The sequence below is a fragment of the Falco peregrinus genome, chromosome 6 (assembly GCF_023634155.1).
Source record: "Falco peregrinus isolate bFalPer1 chromosome 6, bFalPer1.pri, whole genome shotgun sequence".
Lineage (NCBI taxonomy): Eukaryota > Metazoa > Chordata > Aves > Falconiformes > Falconidae > Falco > Falco peregrinus.
The window spans coordinates 43,599,784-43,619,706 of record NC_073726.1 but is presented as its reverse complement, the minus strand read 5'-3'; the positions used below and the strand labels follow the sequence as shown (position 1 = coordinate 43,619,706).

At 38.6% G+C, this 19,923-nt stretch overlaps 1 protein-coding gene across 1 annotated transcript in view; it reads left to right on the top strand.

Annotated features, from left to right (window-relative positions):
* PDZRN4 (PDZ domain containing ring finger 4) overlaps nucleotides 1-19,923 on the top strand; it is a 251,054-nt gene that overhangs the window by 6,275 nt on the left and 224,856 nt on the right. The window contains exon 3 of the mRNA XM_055809103.1: nucleotides 961-1,065. Coding sequence (XP_055665078.1) covers nucleotides 961-1,065 — 105 coding nt within the window. The remainder of the gene's footprint in view (nucleotides 1-960; nucleotides 1,066-19,923) is intronic.

The following is a 19,923-nucleotide window of genomic DNA, read 5'->3' as shown; positions in this document are numbered from 1 at the left end:
ACAGAAGGAAAATGTGTCATATAAACTGCTATCCACAACATAAATTGTCTGGAAAAATATTCCTTAATTTATTGCTGTCTAGGTTATTATTTCTATGGACACTTAAAAATACTGTAAGTGGGCAGTGTCTGCTTGGCATTATTTCTTTATTAATAATGAATTTAAACTATCTTAAGCCATCACATGATGAAATTAAGTAATTTTAGCATGTGCAACCACAGCAGGTATATCGTTCCAGCTGTGGTAGATAACTTACCTGCTTTAAATCTGACCTGCGTACAAGTTTTACTTAGCAATGTGTAGAGATCAACTGGAAGTTGGTTCTCTTTTTGTCCACAGCTGATCTGTATGGATTTCACAGTTGAGCAAATTCTCAGTCTCCCATGTGAATAGGATTTATGAGGTTAACCAGTTCCAACCAAATCCTATCACTGTTACACGTGAGCTAACTAATGTCACTTTGTTCCTTGGAGCTTTATTTTTCAAATGCAGAAAGAAGTTTACAAGGAGCAGTACTGCAGGAGTCCTTTCCCTCCTGAGAGAAACACTTGTGCATCCATTTTTATAAGTTATCTTCCTCTGTGCCTTTATATTAGTCACTGTCTGCTGTGAACTTTGAGGTCTGCTTTAAATATTTTAGCTGGGATCTGATTACCATTGCACCTTGTGTTTCATTTAGACTAAAATAACCAGAAGTAAATGGATAATCTTACAAAAAATGCTAGAATAGTTCATTAATTCTGTCCTTTTGATTAATGACTAGTTTGTGTTAAGCAAGTTTAAAAAAAAAAAAAACAAAACCAAAAAAACCCCAACATCCCAAGGAGCTCAATTCTTAGCTAGAAAAGCAAGCTGCATATTTCAGGCAGATTTGCATTTTGCATTGTTGCTGATTTTAGTACTGTCTCATTTCTTGTACTAATGTGGCCCTTTTTGCAACTTCCCTGTTGCCTGGTACAGAACAATCAGGAGGAATCTGCTGAGGGAATTTATGTGTCAAAGATTCTGGAGAACGGACCTGCAGACAAAGCAGAAGGCCTGCAAATTCATGACAAGATTATTGAGGTAAGAAAAAAAACCCGCCCCACCACCAGTGGATTAGTCTGTTACAGATTAATCAAGGATTTTATGGTTTTTACACTAAGTATCTTGTAATTTTCCTCTTTTGCTGTGTCTAAACATGATTGTTATATGCTGAACTACTTGAACATTTCTCAGAATTGGAGATGCATGGTGGATTTTTCCAACAACTAATAAATGTATTGATCTTGGGATTAAGTTGATTTAAGCGAGGCAAAGGTATAGACCCTGAAACTGCAAGCAAGAGAGGCATTTTGTATTTCTTTTCATTAAATTATGAAAGAAGGCAATGACTCTATGGAAATTCACAGGTTTAGTGAAACTGATTTTGCCCTGTATAGGGGGCATTACTGTTGTGACTCTGGGACACTGCGGAGAAGCTGTGCTGGTAAGCAGTACTTTGCAACTTCTTAAGCAATTAGAGAAAGTACTTTCTGCTATATGATCAGAAGTTGATAATCTGTTGTTCTCACCAGGACCAGTATCGCTCTTTCCCAATCATGTAATATGCTAGCATGGAAATTTTAAAGTTTATTCCTGTGTAGCATGCATTTTTTTCGCCATAAAATAAATATAATTTTTTAAAAACCAATAACTCAGTCTGAAGAATAAGTTGCTGCCTAGCCTGCCAGCGTAACTGTAATTAGCCCTCTAAGAGATCTCAAAGGAACAGTTTCAAGCAGTCACTGAAATAGACTCCTTAGGATGCTGTCAAAATGGCATTTCACATTGCAGCTTTAATACAGCTCTTTCAATGACAGCACGTACCAGTAGCTGCTGGGTTTGTTTAGGATACATCACTCCAGACTTGGGTTTAGGGGAGGCTTGGAAGCACGGTGTGAACTTGCCAGTTGGACAGGGTTTTGAATAAAGACGCATGAAACAAATAGATTGGAAGACAAATGCAGAGTGGTGCTGCTGGCTTCTTGCATCAGTCATATTGCTGTTAAGGACTAGAAACATAAGCAGAGTATTTGAATACTGGCATTGCTCTTAGTATTGGGAGCCTAGAGCAGTGTGTGAAACCAAGTTAATACATTTTCTTGGAAAAATAGCTGGCAGATACATGCATCTCTAGTAGAAACCAAATTGGCTGAGCAGAAGTGCACTTGCAACTGAACTCTTATCTCCCCAAGATAGACAAAAAGCTTTTGCGTCCAGGTTTTTTGTAACAGCAGCCCTATGTTGAAAAAAATCTATTTTTTTGACATTACTATTTCACTTACCGTGTTGTGTTTTTTACAGACTGACTGGCTATGTAGTTCTATGTGCTTGCTCAACGCTTCCTGCTTTATTTTGTTGTTGTTTTGTAGTGCTTTGATTTTTAAGACAAAATGGAGTATTTTGGGAGGAAAAGGAAGAATAAAGTTACAAACCAACATTTATTAAACATGAAGCCATTTCTCAAAATGCCACCATAATTGAATCTTGATTTTTATTTGTTGAAAAATTCTGCTGCATAAAGTCATACTGATATTTAAATTGCTGCTGGGAACATACATATTTCAGTTCTGTGTGAAACTATAGATCCAGTCTAGCGTAAGTATTCATATGTCTCTGAGTGGAGCACCAATTTCACTGTATAAATATATAACAGTTTCATGTATAGTTTTTTGTACTTGGGCAAGCATTTAAAAATGTTCAGGGTTAGGCCAAATTACTGAAAGTTTCAGTGTTTCAAGATTCATTAGACTAAAATAAAAAGAGGAAGATAAATGGTAACATTAAGATTTTCTAAATGAAATGCAAATAATTAATTATTCCTTCAAGCTAGATACAGGAAGCAACTGGAGTAAAAAGGTTAACTTTTTCCATGGCTATGCATAGCTATTGGTGTCGTCTTGCAGCCGGATGCCCTGCCAGCACTGCTGTGGTTTGTTGTGGAAGATCAATGTGAAAGCTTTTGCTATGAGGAAGTAAGCTGGATGGTGTAACTGTTTCAAAAATGTTGGCAGATGCACAAAATATGAGCTTCGGTGAAGAATTGATAGGAAGTGGGACTTCTTAGTCTTGCTTGCTTTTCACTCATTTGGTGATCTAATCTAATGGGTGATGTTTTATGAGACCATTTTTCAATAATCGAGAGCAGAAGGAACTGATGTTGTTCGAAAAACCTTTAATAGCTTCAGTCAGTTGTTTGGCAATGTGATGCCCGGGGTGTTTCTAGCAGTGCGTAGCTAATGGGATAATGGACAGAACTATCCCATTAAATCAGGAGAAAATCTGTTCTCAAGGCATGTTGCTAAATAAAGAAGGTAATTTGTTTCAGTGCCTTATCAGATGTTTAACAAATGTTAACTGCAGTGGTTGACTACAGTGAGTTTTGCACATTTTAGATGACCATCTAATGGGTAAGCTGGCGCAGAGAATGGATTTCACAGTCCTATGGCATTGGCAGCTGGAATGGTGAGCCAAGGCTGGCAGACATGAGTAGCGCTGTCTTTTACTTTATATACTTCGTTATCTGTGGCAGCAACTTTGCCAAATAATTGTTATGGTATTTGAAAGGGTGCCAAGGGGAGAAATCAGATTTCTTTCTTAAGTGTAAAAATGCTACACAAATTACATGAGTTCCTGGAGGGTTTGGAGATCAATGTGCCCAGAATATGAGCCATAGAGCCTCTTAGACCCTTTCACCTGAAACAAGTTGGCATTTATTTGGGCTTTACCCTCAGGTGAGCACATTTTGTCATTGAGGACCTGAAAGCTGAAACGTGTGCTTGTGGGCTGGCAGGGTGGTGGTGTGTGAGGGTGACCCCAGGTACCCTGTGTCAGGGGGCTGCAGCTTTTCACAGGGTATGGTCACAGGATCCTCACTGATCGTTTTCACTGTTCTGCTGAGGAACAGAAGATTTTGGGCCCAACTTTACCCTCTTTACTTAAGGTTAACTTCTCTGTGAGAAAAGAGTTGTTTATGCAGTGTAACACTGGCCTGGGACAGTGATGTGCACAAGCAGCATTTTGGCAATGTGTACTTTCAGAAATCTTATTATAAACCAAAAAATACCGTTATTTCTTCATCAAGGAGAAACTCTTCCTCATTAATTACTTCTGTGTAGCAGGTCCCTCCAGATGTCAGTTTTCTGCTGCTTTCAAAAGTTTTTATCCATAAAATCTAGCTCCCTAAATTAACGCAGTGCAGCCTATGTTCCAGGACTAAACACTGATCACATGCTATAAAAAGCATTTCATAAAACTAGATGCAGCATTGGTGTCTGTGGCTCCCAACATGAAAGCCTTGGATATGAGCAGTAGTATAAAGCCACCAGACCTCTTAACTTTTGGATCTCTGTTTTCTTCCTTTCCACCTTGTCTGTGAAGCCCAAGAGGAGGAGACAAGCAGCAAGCCACGCACAGGGCTATCTGTTAGTCTGTGCTGGTTCAAAGAATTGTGGTTGCTGCTGGGAGAAAAGACAAAGAATGTTTAGAATGGTTCACAGTTATATAGCTATGCATCATTTCATCTCCCCCTCACTTCGTGCAAAACCTTCCTACTGAGTAAGTTCACTGCTCATCTTTGCTAATGCTAATAGCCTCCTCAAGGCAGCATAAAACAGTTATGATCCTTGGCAGCGTTGCTGATACACAGAAGTGTTTTACCTGCTGCTTTCTTTATACATATTTATAGTTCTGAGCAGTAACACTGGAAGTAACTTCTGTATGGAGGAAAATTTGACTCTCAGTTTGCAGTCAGTTGAGCTTCACATAAGAATGGCACCACGTTGGCCAGCGCTCCAAGTACACTAGTTTAATGCCTAGTTAAGAAACCATTCAGAACTAGTTCTTTATACTTGTTTTGGGTTGTTTTTTCTTTGTATAATGTTAAATTTTACAGAAAATGCTATGCCATCTCCTCTGGTTTTGAGCCCAACTTCCGGAAAAAACAGCAACTGATTTTCCTCAAGTCCTCTTTCATTCTGGAGGTCAGTGTCTTGAAAAATGCAGTTATATTACTGAAGTGGAATATACTGCTTTTATCTTTTTGCTTTAATGTTGTACATAAAATATATAACCAGTACAGAATTTGCAATCCAGATGGAATTCCTGTGTTGTTTGTTTTTTTTTTTACTTTTAAAAGAGCAGTATTTCACCCATTTGAGAGAAAGAGCTACTGTTAATTCACATTGCCTGGGAGACAAAGCCCTGTAGTCACAGCTGAACCTTCTGTGGTAGGTCTGCCAAATAACAGAACAGCAGTGAAAAACCTTGTGCTCACATAAAAGGGGCTTAGGCTGAAGACCAAAATACTCATATGAGGAACTGTAAGTATATCATTGTCTGGAAGGCTGAAGTATTTTTCTTTTCCTTGCACTGCAAGGCAAAGGCTTCTGTTCTTTTACTCTTAAGTGAAATGAGAATATTGGCTCTTTTGCATTTTAGTCGGTTGATTCTCATTAATATGGTGGCTAAGAAGCAGGCGTGATGGAGGGGAAAGAAAAACATTTTTAGTCTGAGATCTTTTAAGTAATTTTGAAAAATGAGATGGAGGCATATGTATCATGACTGTGTGTTTTGTTTATGCAGCCTGAGCTCCATAACTATATAATAAATAAGGCTTCATCCCTTATTCCATGTTTCCCTTTGTTCTTTTCACTTTTCTGGAGATTACACACATAATGGCTTTCAAGTGCATGTCAGCAAAGCCAGTTTCAATAAAGATGAAGTCTTGAGGCTTATCCTGGCAGAAGTAACTTACATCTGCAAAGCGCCTACACAGAAACTTTTTTAACTATTGCCAGACTGCTGACTGTGCTGTGTGTCAGCCTTGTGATGTTTTATCTTCTGCATGTTTCTGTCATTACACTCACTATGTTGCTCAAGCAAAATCTTTGATACTAGTCATGTTTATTTGGCTAAGAATCTCCACTGTCAGATTATGTCTGTAGAAGTAGTGAGCTTAAAAACTGCGTTGCTGGCATCAGAGCTGGAAGGTTTGGGACAGCTTTGAACCAAAGCTGTACATGATGTGGCCAGTAAAATCTGGGTGGTGGCTGAGGAAATTATTATATAGCTAATTTTAGTGGCGTGGATTTCAGTGTATCTAAATATGTCCAAAGTAGCCTTAGGTAGGTATATTAAGTTCTCTTAAATCCTTAACAAATCCATTATGTTACGTTGCAGGTAACCAGGTCTGGCACCTGCATTCATTAGAGAACTCCTAATTAGTCTGAAAGATACCTGGCGTAATATATTAGTTATAGCATAGACTTAGAAATGTCTGTAGCTTTTTTCACCTCTCCCTCACCTGTTGAGATACAGGTTTTTGGACACCTGAATTCTTTCATCTGTCTGAAGAAACTTTAAAAAAGTCATGTGTGACCAGGTTTGTACATAACTTCACTTGAATAGGAAATACTGCCCCCACTGACTTTTTTTACTTAACAGTGCTTCTCCAAGAAGCGAGAAATCTGGATTGTAGTCTCTGCCCTACCTGAAAAGGATTGAGTTTGCCTGTCCAGGTAATTGCCCTCGTTACTGGGGAAGAGGCTATCATGTGTGAAACCAGCCTCCACCCAGCCTCTTCAAATGGAGCAAGATGCCTGCAGGTGCTTGGGAGTCAGGATTATCCAGCCGTCATCTGCTGTGAAATAGATTCTAGGGAGCTATATCTGGAATACTGCTCCTGCCTTTTTCGAGGTAAACACTTGTGCCAATACATGAGAGTTTCCCTCTTTCTTGCACAGTTTTGTGTCTGATAGGACACTTCCTTGAATAATACTTGCATTTCTGACTTCACAGTGCCTTGACTTTGAGAGGGGAGGTAGCAAACGCTGTCAACCAGGATATCCTCTAGGTAGGATGCTTTCCTAGGTATGAAAGATGGGGTTTCCTGACTGAATAGATACCAGTGGCTGGAGTTTTCCCCCTCCTGGTCTTTACTTTGGCTGCTGTGTTACCTAAGAGGTGGTTACTGCCACTGATGCCTGCTCTCAGAAGGCTGTGCAAGCTGGATCTCATGTAGGTGGAAGAACTGAACTTAGTGTTCAATGGACTTCTGTGCTAGAAGCTGACATCTCACTGTAAGCATCCTGGAACGCCTGAATTTTGTACTTTGTTGCCTGAGTTTCCAAATGTCAGTAGCCTAAATTTGACTGGACTCACTATAGGTCTTTAGAGATGCTTGTGTTCCTCTCTATTCACTGAACTAAAATGCAAATGTTGTGTTTAGGAAAACAGGTTATGTTCCTTCTAAAAACCACTTATAATTCCAGCAATTCACTGTGTTTTAAAAAGTGAACATGAGACTTTTGTTTTTATGTAACCTAAAATTTTTGTATTTTTTGTGGTGAAATATGTGAAGAGAATGGACTACTGAAATAATTACACTTCCATATGTAATGTTTTCTTGCAAATACTAATAAGACTTCACAAAATACTTTCTATCATAAAGAAAAGTGAGAGATCAAACAAAATTTTATTTAAGAATTGGAGATCTTGGTGTTAATAGGGTAATAGTGAATAATGACTTAAGATTTTGTGATCAGAAATCCAGTATTTGATCCTTTAGCTGATCAAATCCAGTCTTACATTCATAAACAGGCAAAATGTTATTTTGATACTTGTGTAAAGCAGCATCGTGGAAAGTTCTAAAATGTCTTGGTTTTTAACAGGTGTTCGGTTCTTTTTTTAATCTGATGTATAAACTGAGAAGTTTCTGTTTACTGAAAACTTGCTGTGGACCCAGGTTTAAAGAGGCACAAGGCTGTGGGAGGGTTTCCCAGCTGTGTTCATTTGGGCTTGCTCTCACAGCCAAGCCAGACATGTGCGCAAGTATAATGCTGTGTTCTTTTTGTGGAAATTGTAAGCTCACAGTGATTTTATCTAAAAAAAAAAAAAAAAAAATTGAAATGCCAAATGTGGGAATATGACCACCAGACGAACTGTCCGTCCAATTGGTTTGTTTGCAGAATTGGTCTATTCAAGAGATAAGGAGTATCGCAGTATGTCCTTTTCAGCAAGTCTCTTCAGCTCGTGAGTCACAACTCTTTTGAGATGCAGCTAGCTGGGGCACTGCACCTTTGTATGTGCCTGGGTGCTTCTCTGCAAGGGATTCCCAGTAAGCAAAGCAAAGGAGATATGAGGGTGGCTGGAACAGGGCCCAGGTCAAGTGGGGCAGAAGGAGCAGTGCGAGAGTATTTCCGAAATGCAAGCCAGCAGGAAGGGAGTCAAGAGAGCAAGCTAAATGGAAGTGGTGAAAAATAATCTTTCACAGTGGTTTTTGTATACTGCTTCTACCATGTTGGGCCTTTGTCTAGGTGGCTTAGGCTGGGCGTGATTGAAGAGGCTTTGGGATCTTGCATGTCCATGAGTGAGTGTGCATAAACCCCTCTCTTCAATGAGATATTTCTGGTTTGCTCTGACTATGGTGGATCTCTACAGCAGCTGGATCAGTGTAGGAGCAGAAGGGTGAGAGTGAAGGAGAATATGCAAAGAAGAAAAACAGGGGAAACAGCTTTACAATTAAAGAGTACAAAGCACCAACCTTACGTTTCCACAGGAGTGCTCTCCAGTGCTTGCCTATAAATGGCAGTGTGGGAGAAATGAACAGGATGTAGGAAAAGGGGTAACTGAATTGTGGAATAGGATCATCTATACCCACTGCCATGAACTCTGATAGGGAAATAATGTGGAACTCAGAACTATGATAACTACACTGTGTCTGCAGACTAGGACAGTAGCCAAACCGGCAAGTCAGTGGTGCTGTTAAGTAGGAAGGATGCTGATTAACCTGTGGAAGAGCTGACTAATGTAAGAACATGCAAGATTCCATAAACAGTGTTGCTACCATGCACTGCAGATCCCTAGGCACTGTGTGAAGGCCTGATCACACCCATCTCCTTCATAAAGTGTCTAATCTCACCCCTGAAGGATGACATGTCAGAAACTTGGCAAGTTGAAACTCAGCATCTCCTAGATGCCCTGTTGGAGCTTGCCTTTGCTTCATGTTGTCTTTCTCTTCCTTCCCATGATTTTTTTTTTTTTTAAGCTTCAAGGCAAACCTTGCAAAACAACGGAACACTTTGGCATACTTCCATCTCACCCAGCAGCAGGAGCAGTGCAGTTTTATGTGCAGCTGAGGTAGTAGGTTTGGAGGAAATTTTTGTTCTATGAAATTTTAGAGGTGTTCATAAGCACTTTCAGGAATGCATTAAACAGCTTGACTAACATCTGTCAAATGCTGCTGCTTTCATCCCCTTCCCAGGAAGAGAAGGGCATGTGCAGGGCAGTGTTTTGTTTAGGAATTTTTCAAATAATTACATACACATATATTTACATATTGGTGTCTGTTTGTGTTAGGGAAGACAAGGTCATAGAAATGTATACTTGTTGCTGAAGGTTTTGTGATGAAGACCCTTGCTTTTTGGCCTTTGCTCTGGGCATGATCTTGGGTCAGCCCTGTAGAAAATGCGTTCTCTTCTATTGACAAGCTGAATCTCCATGACACTTGGGCTGTAGGTTTGATTGTGTATCATTGTCCTGGTCTTGGACCAAGCCTTTCTTAGATATGGTGGACTTGATGGTCAATATGGAGCTGAAGTACCCTAACCTGGTGAATTCCAGAAGCTTTGAAAGGAGGAAAGGCATTTTCTGATGACTTTCCTCAACTTTGTCAACTATGTAGTGAATAGAAAAAGTCAGAAGCTTCAGAGGGTTCTTCAGGATGGATCATGGGGAGCTAACCCTTTGAGGCTCATATGATGAAGACTAGTGGGAATAATTGATGGTAAGCCCAGCTATGGAAAGGTCTGGTAAAGTCTGAGACCATGCTGAGTTTGTTGCTTAGAAGTGAGGGATGTGCAAGGATGTCATGCCTCCCACAGCACGTGCTGCTGGCACCCCAGAAGCTCTTGGCTTTTTTCAGAAAGTGAAAAGAGCCTCCTTCAGCCTTTCAGGAAGGATGTTCTTTATTGTGGTTGAGAGAACTTCACAGTTAGAGGAGATGACAGCTTACATATTTAGTGTGAATGCAGTGTTTTATCCACTTAGGTCACTGAACTGATTGTTGCAATCCAAGGGTATATGTATGCTCCAAGAGCTTTGATCTCTTCTGCCCTTTTTCTTAATCAGCTAATTATATTTGTAAGGGGTAGCTAATCGCTGTTCTTTGTAATTGGAGGCTGAATGAAAAAAGCCATTAGTGTCTGCCAGTGCAGAAATGCTCAAAATGAAGTCATTATTCATGGATTCACTTAAAAAAATTAATAACCCAATTTTTAAGCAGCTGTGAAATGCACCAGTGTGTTGAACAGGAGAATGCTTCTCCTTAGAACTTGTGAATAGGAGTAGTCAGAAGCATGTACAACATTGTGCTTTCCAAATGCCTTGCAAATTGAAGTGATAATGTAAAAAAAGTTGTTGTTTGGAAACTTCTTTCCAAAATGCAAGGTTCTGCAGCGTTTAAAACCATGCTGTAACGTAAAAACTAATCTTCAAATTGGCAAGAGCAGATGTGGTCTCTTCAAACCATCATCAAAGTCTATGCTAAGTAAAATCAAATATACTAACCTAAATACATTTGTTACTAATACACAGACATTTTAGTAAATGTATGTCTTGTTTGGAATTGCAAATCTAATGTAATTTTCCAACTTTGTATGTGGACCCAACTTAATTGAATCACTGCTGCTGCAGGAAAGTAGTGCAGAATGACTCAACACTGTTTCTTCATTCAAAAAAAGTTGGGAGGCATTTTCTTTATGAAATATTGTTGACAAAATAAGTCATAGCAGCTATGTTTATTTACATAGTATGTCTATGTATGTTATTTACAGGATATGATTTGCATAATATATTCTTTGAGGAGTATGTTTGTCTTTCAAGTAGCAAGGCTGAGAAATAGAAGGGAGGGAAGGGGAAATTACAGAAAAAAATTAATTCATAACTGTTGACATCCTGCTGTTTTCTACTTGTTTTTTAAGTATGAAAACCTTCTTTGAGCATCTGTGTATTCCACACACCTTTCAAATAGTTTAGCTTCTTTAAAATTGGATAACAGGAATCTGTGTGTCTAGAAGTGGTCATCTAATATAGGAAGGAGAAGGTCCAAAATAGGTTGATATAGTACATGAGGGTTTTTTTTCCTTCATCCATGTTTTCGTGACCATTTGGAACATCCAGCATTTGAGGCACCCAGTGGCTGAGAGCTTGCCCATCTGTTTCTAAGTACAGTCTTTCAATCTTGCATTTGTTTCTTTAAGCATGCTGATCCAGTGTGTTAATATCTGAAGTCCTTCCAGCAGCTTGCAGGAGGAAGGCATGCTATTTTAAATGGAAGGGACTTGCTGTCTTGCATGAATTAAAACATCTGGATCCCTACACTTCTCTCTTACAGTCTGAGCTGGGCTAGCAGTTGGCACATGGCAAGTGTGGAGCCATATGGTCTTCGTGCTGTCAGCAAGCGTTTTCGGCACATACCTTTGCCTACCCCCAGCCTTCTCCAAATGGTAGTTGCTACTGTGACCTGAAAGATAAATGTTCCAGGAGCTTTCAGTCTGTTGTGCCCTTCTTGAATGGATTAATTGCATTTTTGAGTGGTACAGCAGCCAGCAGTCTGGAGCAGAAAGCTGAATCCTTTTCCCCTGCAGGTCTCAGAGCCCCAGTCCAAATCGGGTGCCTTGTGCTAGTGCCAGGTTTGTAACAGCACTTTGACTTACACTTCGTGCCCCTTGAACATTGTTTTTTAATGTCTCCGTGAAATCTCCAAGTGCTTAGCACAACTGTTTTTCAGCATGTTCTAGATGTGTGGTTAAATGGAAAACTGACTGTTTTGAGAAGTTTCTTAAGAGATACTTTCTAGTGACCAAAAGAATGGTGTTAAAGTTATAATACTCTAAAGTGGTAAGCAGAAACCTTTCCTCATGAGAATAAGCATGATATTTCCTAAAAATACAGGGATTCTTCCTTGTTGTCAAATATTCAAAATACTTTAAAATTTATTTTAAAATAAGTATCTAATATTTTTAATGATTTAAAAATAAAAATGAAAAATAGATAAAAAGAGGAGGGAGAATATGAGGGACTAGAAAGAGCATTTTGGTTTTTTTCAGTATAAAAAGAACCTGTAAAAAATGGTTCATATAACTTTTTTGTAAAAAACTTTTTTAAAAGAGCTCTTCTTTACTTTTGTAAAAAACTATTGCTAGAACTTCTCATTAAATAAATGTAGACTACTCCTTTCAGCCTTCTTTTCTGAGTCACCTAAGTACTGTACCCTTGTACTAAGAATTTGGACCTTTTCTATTTTTTCCCCCTCCTCCCTGCTATGAGGTAATGGAAATTTAAATAATCAGTATTCGTCACTTAATCCAGAGGTTTTATCTTTTAATTAACACAAACCATGGACAATATTACAAAGATTAAAGAACACACTGACATTTCAGAACAAAAGTCAGAGAGTGAACTATTCAGAAAGTGCTGTTAATGCCGTAACTTAGCAGAGTAATTTAAGATTTAAGTTTTAATCTGATTGCTTAAATTTGTGTCCTGTGTTAGTCAGGAGTCCCACAGTTCATTACAGCTGTTCTTCTGATGTCATTAACAAGTACTTCGGGGAGTTCCAGTACAAAACAAAGAACTGTGTGGGTTTGTTAGTGACTTCTTTCTGTGTGTATTGCTTCACATTTGTCTCTCTCGTGTTGTGCTTTCTATGATTTTTAAGTTCTGTAGTTCAAGAAGCTACCTCCATATGTACTTTGAAGCACGTATTATATAGGGAACAGTTTATAATAGCCATTAAAGTTATTAATTTGAAAGCGAGCATGTTACTTGTTAGCACAGTTGGTTTAACTGCTCTGCTTTGAATTCTTGTATCTGTTTGGCCATAGTTACTTAATTTAAAAATTTGGGCAAAACTGACTGGGCTCAGCTCAGATGACCTCAATTCCACCTAGAGCACTTGGGCCGCTATTTCCTACTGACGGGCTTTGCAGCAGGGTTGTAGGTGACAGTTTTCAGGTTTTGCAGTTAAAGAAACAGGAGAAGAAATCAAATTGACAATGTTAGAGAGTATTTTCAATGAGATAAACTTTGGTGAAATATAAGTAATTAGGTTAGTTGGAAATTCCTGTATATTTTTAACTTTAATCTTTCATCAGAAGATAAAAAGTTAATTCAATCCCCTGTTTTCTGAACATAGTCAAATAAAAATGTTAAACATCTGGTTACCCTAGTCTCTTAATCAATGAGGACAGAAGCAGTGGGTAGTTTGAGTTCTTTCAGCCACTACAGAATGTCCATTTTCATTTATATACTTTGAAAACAAAAAATATCCCCTTCTCCTTTCTTAACCAGAATTGGTGCTTAGTGTACAAGTACCAGCACTGTACTTATTTGTCATCTCAAAGTACTTGCTGTCTGGCTATGCTACCTCATTAAGGATCTGTTCTGGGAGGAGAAGGCTAAACTCCATACCCAGTTGCTAAGCTTTTCCTTTGATTCAGCCACTTAGAGATTAAATGAGACCTTAGAGGCTAATGCAGTGGATAGAGAAATGTGTGCGAGACTACCAAAAAATAGTGGGGTCCAGTTATAAATCACATGCACCATCATCAATGTTGCTGTTTCTGATTTTAAGTGGGCTGAGTTTTCACTGAGTTCATATACTGTACGTTTTACCAGCAAGTGACTGGCCAAATGGTGCTGAATCCATGTTATTAAGTAGAAGAACAATAACAAGTGATTTTAACCAGCCTGTGCCAAGCCCCTCTGCCTGATGTTTACTTTTTTGAGTGCTGATCATGTGTTCAACAGTGTACGAAGCCCTGAAAACAGATAGGCCAATCTAACAAATGTAAAGCACATGGGACACTTAAGATGAGATTCATCTTGCCTAATGCTAAATGTCTTAACATTTTCTCTTTCTGTAAGTATTGAAGATGAGTTAGGCACCTATTTTTAGCAAAGGTGATTAGTTCAGCCTGAAATATTTAACCTAGTGACATCTGAGTTGGGATGAGATTCATCTGATCCTTCAAAGAAGAAAGTGGTAGTGATACATCTTGAACTCTTTGGAGTTTCGTATGAACTAACTTCTTTTTAGTACTTTTTAGTGCTTTTGAGTTTAGATTATTGGGATAAAAGGCCTCTTTGTACAGAGTTCTTCACTGTAAAGCCAGAACAAAGCTTACTGAATCTTGTGTCATCTAAGAATGAATAAAATTCAAGAGGAAAGAATGTTACTTGTTTCTTTGTCCTTCTTACATCACATTTCACATAGGTCTGATATTCTGTTCATCTGGAATTACATATTTCACTAGTTTAAATGGGAGCTTGAATATACAAGGAATCAGTTTCCATTTTATAATATGTAAAATGCCAGTTTAAGTTTGAAAAGAGAATCTTGGCTACGAAACTGGGCTTGGAATCCACCCACCGTGCTGTGGTACTCCTGTTTGAGATGGCCTGCTCCAGCTCCGTAGCTTTAATGGCTCTCTGTGTTACATTTTTCATGAAACAACAAAATAAACAGACAACAAGATCGAGCCTTATTGTAATAAAGTAAACCCAAGTGTTAGAAGGCCATCTGTATCCCCTAGGAGGATGGTCAGTGTGCCACTGGTTTAGCCAACTTTGCGGTAGTGGAAGAAATATGAACAGCTGTGTCAGCTGAGAGCGCTTCCTAGATCTTGGCTTTGACTGTTCTCTGTGCCTGCTTAGAAGTTGTCAAACTCTTGATTTTGGCAGTTTTGGGAGGAATCTGAGTAGCTGTTTGTGGGACCTTAGTGATGGGTTTTAGTGAGTGAGGATGCAGATATGTGTTTGAAATGGTACAGAGCACCAGCCATCCAAGCAGTGGAGTGACGCTTCATTTTTCAGCAGTCTTCAGAGAGATGGGATTTGTTCAGAGAAACAGACCATACAAAGACGGAGAGACTGGTGGTGTTATTTTTCCAAGAGAACAATACAAATTAGCTCATTGATCAAAGTAAGAAATTTTAATCCGCACTTTTGTTGCTTTTGGGTTTAGTATTTTGTATGGACATCTAAGGTGCACAAGGGAAGGAAGGCAGTGTCTTTTATCAAACTAAGACAGTTGTAAAAGGTGGGCAGGCTTTTGCGCAAAAGGTACTTTCATTAAATCTGGCCTAGAAGGATTTATTATGTATAACTTTAATTAGTATAAGAGGTTTGGGGTTTTTTAGGTGGGGTTTTTTTGTTGGTTTTTTTTTTTTTCAAACCAGGACAGACAAATTATGAGTTGCGAGTGTTGTTTCCTGCAAAATGTTCTTTTCCTGTTCTCAGTCATCTTTATTGATATGTCTGTGAGTTTGTTCTGGAGCTTCATGGTTGGATGTTTCCACTCAGTTTCAACATGGATATTTGTGCATTGGGTAAGCATATCAGGTTTTAGGATGCACACATGTGAGATGCATTTATTATGAGGATGCCCCTGTGGGGAGGCATTAAAAACTACACTTGGGAGGATATGCTGGCTATAGAACTACTGTGAAAGGTTTTGTGTGGGGTTTTTTTGTGGATGTTTTTTGGTTTGTTCTTGATTTGCTTTTATTTCTTCATTTGGCGTTCATTGGTCTATGGCACGTGTGTGTCTGATTCTGAATTTGCTGAAATCTGGGAGATGAGGTGTTGTTTAAATGTTAACAGGGGCACTTTTTCAAAGTTTTGTATGTAAGTAGTTGGCTAACTCTTAGAAAAAGTTGTACTTTTTCCTATATGAGTGTAGAAAAACCCTTCTGTCCAAAGAACTAAAACCCATCCAACTCCCACCCCAACCTGAAAACCTCACTTATATTGTGTATATATATATAAAGTCTATATGAAAATATAAATATAGATTATTTTTTAAAAAAAACCCAGAAAATAGAATGATTTGTATCCCTGCTATGTAGCACTGTAGGGAACTGGCTATTCTTGCTAGTAGTAGTGAACTGGCATTGAGAGGCTACAGAGAAAACAGGGAATGCTATTGCAGCAGATGCACAAACACCAGTATAAACTATAATCCTTGCCTCATGAATTAAAAATCTAAATAAATGAGCTGGACTAAAAGAAAGTGACAACCATTAAATGTTCAGTATTTTCAAACGCCCTTTTAAATCCCGGATATCTTAAAATACTCTTTAGTGGAAAGGTTTGTAACATTTTATTTGATACAGTGAAGATATTAATGGGCTAGGAGGTAAGGCAGAAAGGGATACTATAAAAGGAACATCTGAAGTTTTATCTATTAAACAGATTTTTCCAGTCTGGATTTTTTTTTTTTTACATGGTTTTTCAACTGTGTGTTCTGGATATCATTTAACTTTCCCTTGCAATAGTTTTCCAAGTTCAGCTATTATATGACCATAAAGCTGTGCTTTTGGGATGAGACTTAAAATTTCTTTTCATTATTTGTGAGCTGTGTCTTCCTGTGTTCAGAAGGTAGCTGCTTTATTATGTGAGGATTTGGAAGCGATTAAGCTATAAAAGCTACTGTGAGTAACAAACTAGAGTCTCTTTTCTCATGGTCTGAAACTGTAATCACTTTGGAGTGATTTTTTTTTTTTTTCAAATACAAATTGCTTCTATGAATACTACAATACAGCTTGCAGTCTCCAACCAAGGCACTGTAAAGTATGTTTGCAGTAAGAAGGATCATTCATCAATGTGGAGAAAGTGAATTATGACTGCTTTTTCCTCCCTGCTGTGTCGTGCAGTTCAGAGCGACGCTTCTAAGGAATGGTGAGGGGTGAAAAAGTGGACTTGTGTGCGCATATTCATTCCTTCCTCCAGCAGCACTTCAAGAAGTTGTGAGCTTTTTAGACTGATTTGTAGAATTCTGGTAAATCAAAATTTCATGTCTTATCATTCAAAACTGAGATAGTAGTGTGATAGTTAATTAATTTATTTTTGCAGATAACCAAGGGACTGGTTTTGAACGTGAAGTCAGTATTATCTGCTTTAAGATTGAACAGTGAACACAGATTATTTATTTTTTATTTTTATTTTTTTGCAGCTGACTCGGCCAACATCTAGAAGAGTTGGTAATAGTAAAAGTCAACGGTATTAAATTTGATGAGACATGACTGCAATATTAGCTCTGTATGTATGTTCTGAGGCTGTCTGCTGCTTTTCTTAATGCTGGGGTGTGCTGCAGCAAATAGGACTCAGCATGGCAAAGTGAATATAGCCATGTTGCTGTGGCTATTCTGCTTGCTCCCAGAAGATCTTCCAGGAGTCTGGTTCTTCATCCTCCCTTCTTCTCCCATTTGTCCAGCTGAGGAAAGGGTAGTATCTGTGCTGCGCACCAGTGTGGCCGATCACAGCACCGGCACCTTATGTTACACTGCCACTGTGACTAGGTAAGTCGCAGTGTGGTTTTATGTCCGTAGTGAAATAAAAAGACCTCTGGCCTTTGGAAGCCATTGACTGGGCAGATAAAGTTGATAGTATGTAAATAGTGTGCTTGTAGTAGACACACACAGGCAGTGTGTGGGTCCATCTGATGTGTTCTGTATTTGTAAATGGCTTCTTCAAAGCTGCTGTTGATTGGGCTCAGTAATAGTATAGACAAACCTTAAGTGTATGCGTGACCTATCTAAACTGAAACTAGTTTCAATATGCCTCCTTGAAAAAAAGGAGGGAATCGCTGAAGATCTGTATCTGACTACTCAGCTGGGAACTGCACACAAAAAAGCCAGCTGGTTTACAGAGTGCATGCATTTTCCTGAGGTTACAGGACAGTATTGGTCTTTGAAAAGTTTTGCTGGAGAGCCTGTGTAAATTTTGGAGTTGGGGACTTGTACAGAAAAGGAAACTACTGTAAAGTCAGCTTCAAGTCTGTATCTTGACGTAAATCATATACAATTTAACATTTTTTTTAAATTATTTCTATTTATATGTCCATAATGATCTCTGAATATAAAACAAATGGATGTGTATATATAGTTTTCCAAAATCACTCCTGATATTAATCAGTTCAGTCTGGTGTAAATCTTCACATTTACTTTTAAAGTTTATGAAAATAATGTTTCAGGGTCAATTTGCGTAGTAGATCAAAGGTTGGTTTTGTGGTTTTGCTTTTTCTTTTTTCGAAAAAGAGTAGTCAGTACTTTTTTTACCTCAGATAACATTGTTCAATTAAACACAAATGTTCTACACTAATTGAAAGCCTTGAGCAAATGCAAAAAATAGAGCCGTATGTTGATTCAGATAGACATTACTGGAGCCGTGTGCAGCTGAGTCGCAATTGGGAGATCTTCCAACACTTGAGCATAAACCCTGTGTTGTTAAGTAAACAAAGCAAAAAAGAAATAATTGTGTTGTATTAATTTTAGTGGTGTTTATGCAAGAAATTCGGTTTAGCTGAGTGATTTTATTATTTTTTTTCCCTAGGTTTAATCATCTTTGCAAACAGTTAAGTGTCAAAAATGTATTGCCCTTCCTGACAGGCCAATAATCATTGCTCTACACAGTAGGATAGCATTGTAAACCAGATAAAAATCTTGTTGTTTCAGTATGCTGCATCTTTGGCATGCAAATGTAGCTCAAGACTATTGTATTTTTCAGGATGAAAACTTTCTCTGCCCATAGAATTCTATTTATTTATTAGAGGCCATGTCTGGTTCTTTTTCTACCACCTGTTCCAGCAGAGACCTGGGGTAAGTTCTGGACAGCAAAACACCCCGCTGGCCTCAGCAGCTACGGGGAGGGCGGCGGAGGGGGCTTATGGCCTGGGAGAGGAGGGGGGTGAGGTGGGAGCTAGATGAACCCGAGGTGCTGAAATATTGCAGGTGTGGGGGCTTTAATATGGGGAGCTTGCAACAGAGGAGAAATTATGTGAGAAGTAGGGTTTTCAAATGGGAGAAGCTGGGGTATTTTGGAGGGGATGGATTTTAGGGCAAGCGGAACTTTAGAATGGAGAGTGAGTGAGGAAAACTGGGGCAGAAGAACTTGGGACATTGAAATAGTTTCTGGCAACAATTTTTTTTGGGAAGTTACTGTGTTAAATTAATTTTTGAGGCTCACTTCCAAGCATGTTTTGATGCATTTCTGTACATCGGTGTATTTCCATCTTTCACAACCGTGAGACAGTTAATACCTGTGTTAAAGGCATGTTGTTCAATATTCTGAAGTTACAGATTTTTGTTTAATAAACATTTTTTTGGGGTTTGCCTGAAAGTGTTTTCTTTTTTCTTTAGCAATAGAACTATCCATCTGTAGGGTCATATTTGGTTGTCTTTGCAGAGAAGCACTCTGCATATTTTGTCCCATTCCACATGCTCACAGCATTTGCAGGAGGAAAAAAGATTTAGGTTTTCCTGTTTGTCAGACAAGAAAGGTATTGCTGAGGAGATAAGATTTTGAAAGATCTTTCAGCTACTGCAATATAAAAAAAGGTTGTAGAAATGTATGTGTTTTTTCTTCCTTACCAGCAAAAATGTGCTTGCTTAGTTGTTTTAATTGGTCATCGTAAGGTGTAAATGATCTCATACATGAGATAAATCAACAACTTCAGTTTCAGGGAAGTGACTCAAAACATTGTAAAAACACTCAAGCACAGTTAAGTACACTGCATGAGAAGTAGTTTCTGTGAAGTGCAACTTTTAAATGAATGTGTATCAGGAGCTCAGTTAGTTGCCTACAGCTGTACTGAAGGGAGACAACTGGTTGTATTCACTTTGGCTCTGCAGGTCTTGTCAAAATCCGAGTATCTTGGGACAGCGGTTGGCAAAGCCAGTGAACTGGTGAAGTCAGCAAGAACTGAAGTGAATAGGTTAAAACTCTGGACAGAACGTTTTTCCTCCTTCATACTTTTATCTGAAATACTAGTTTAGGAAATATTTCGTAGGTGATTGAGAATAGAGAAAATGATTTCAGTGTTTCCCTATAAAATCCTGCAGA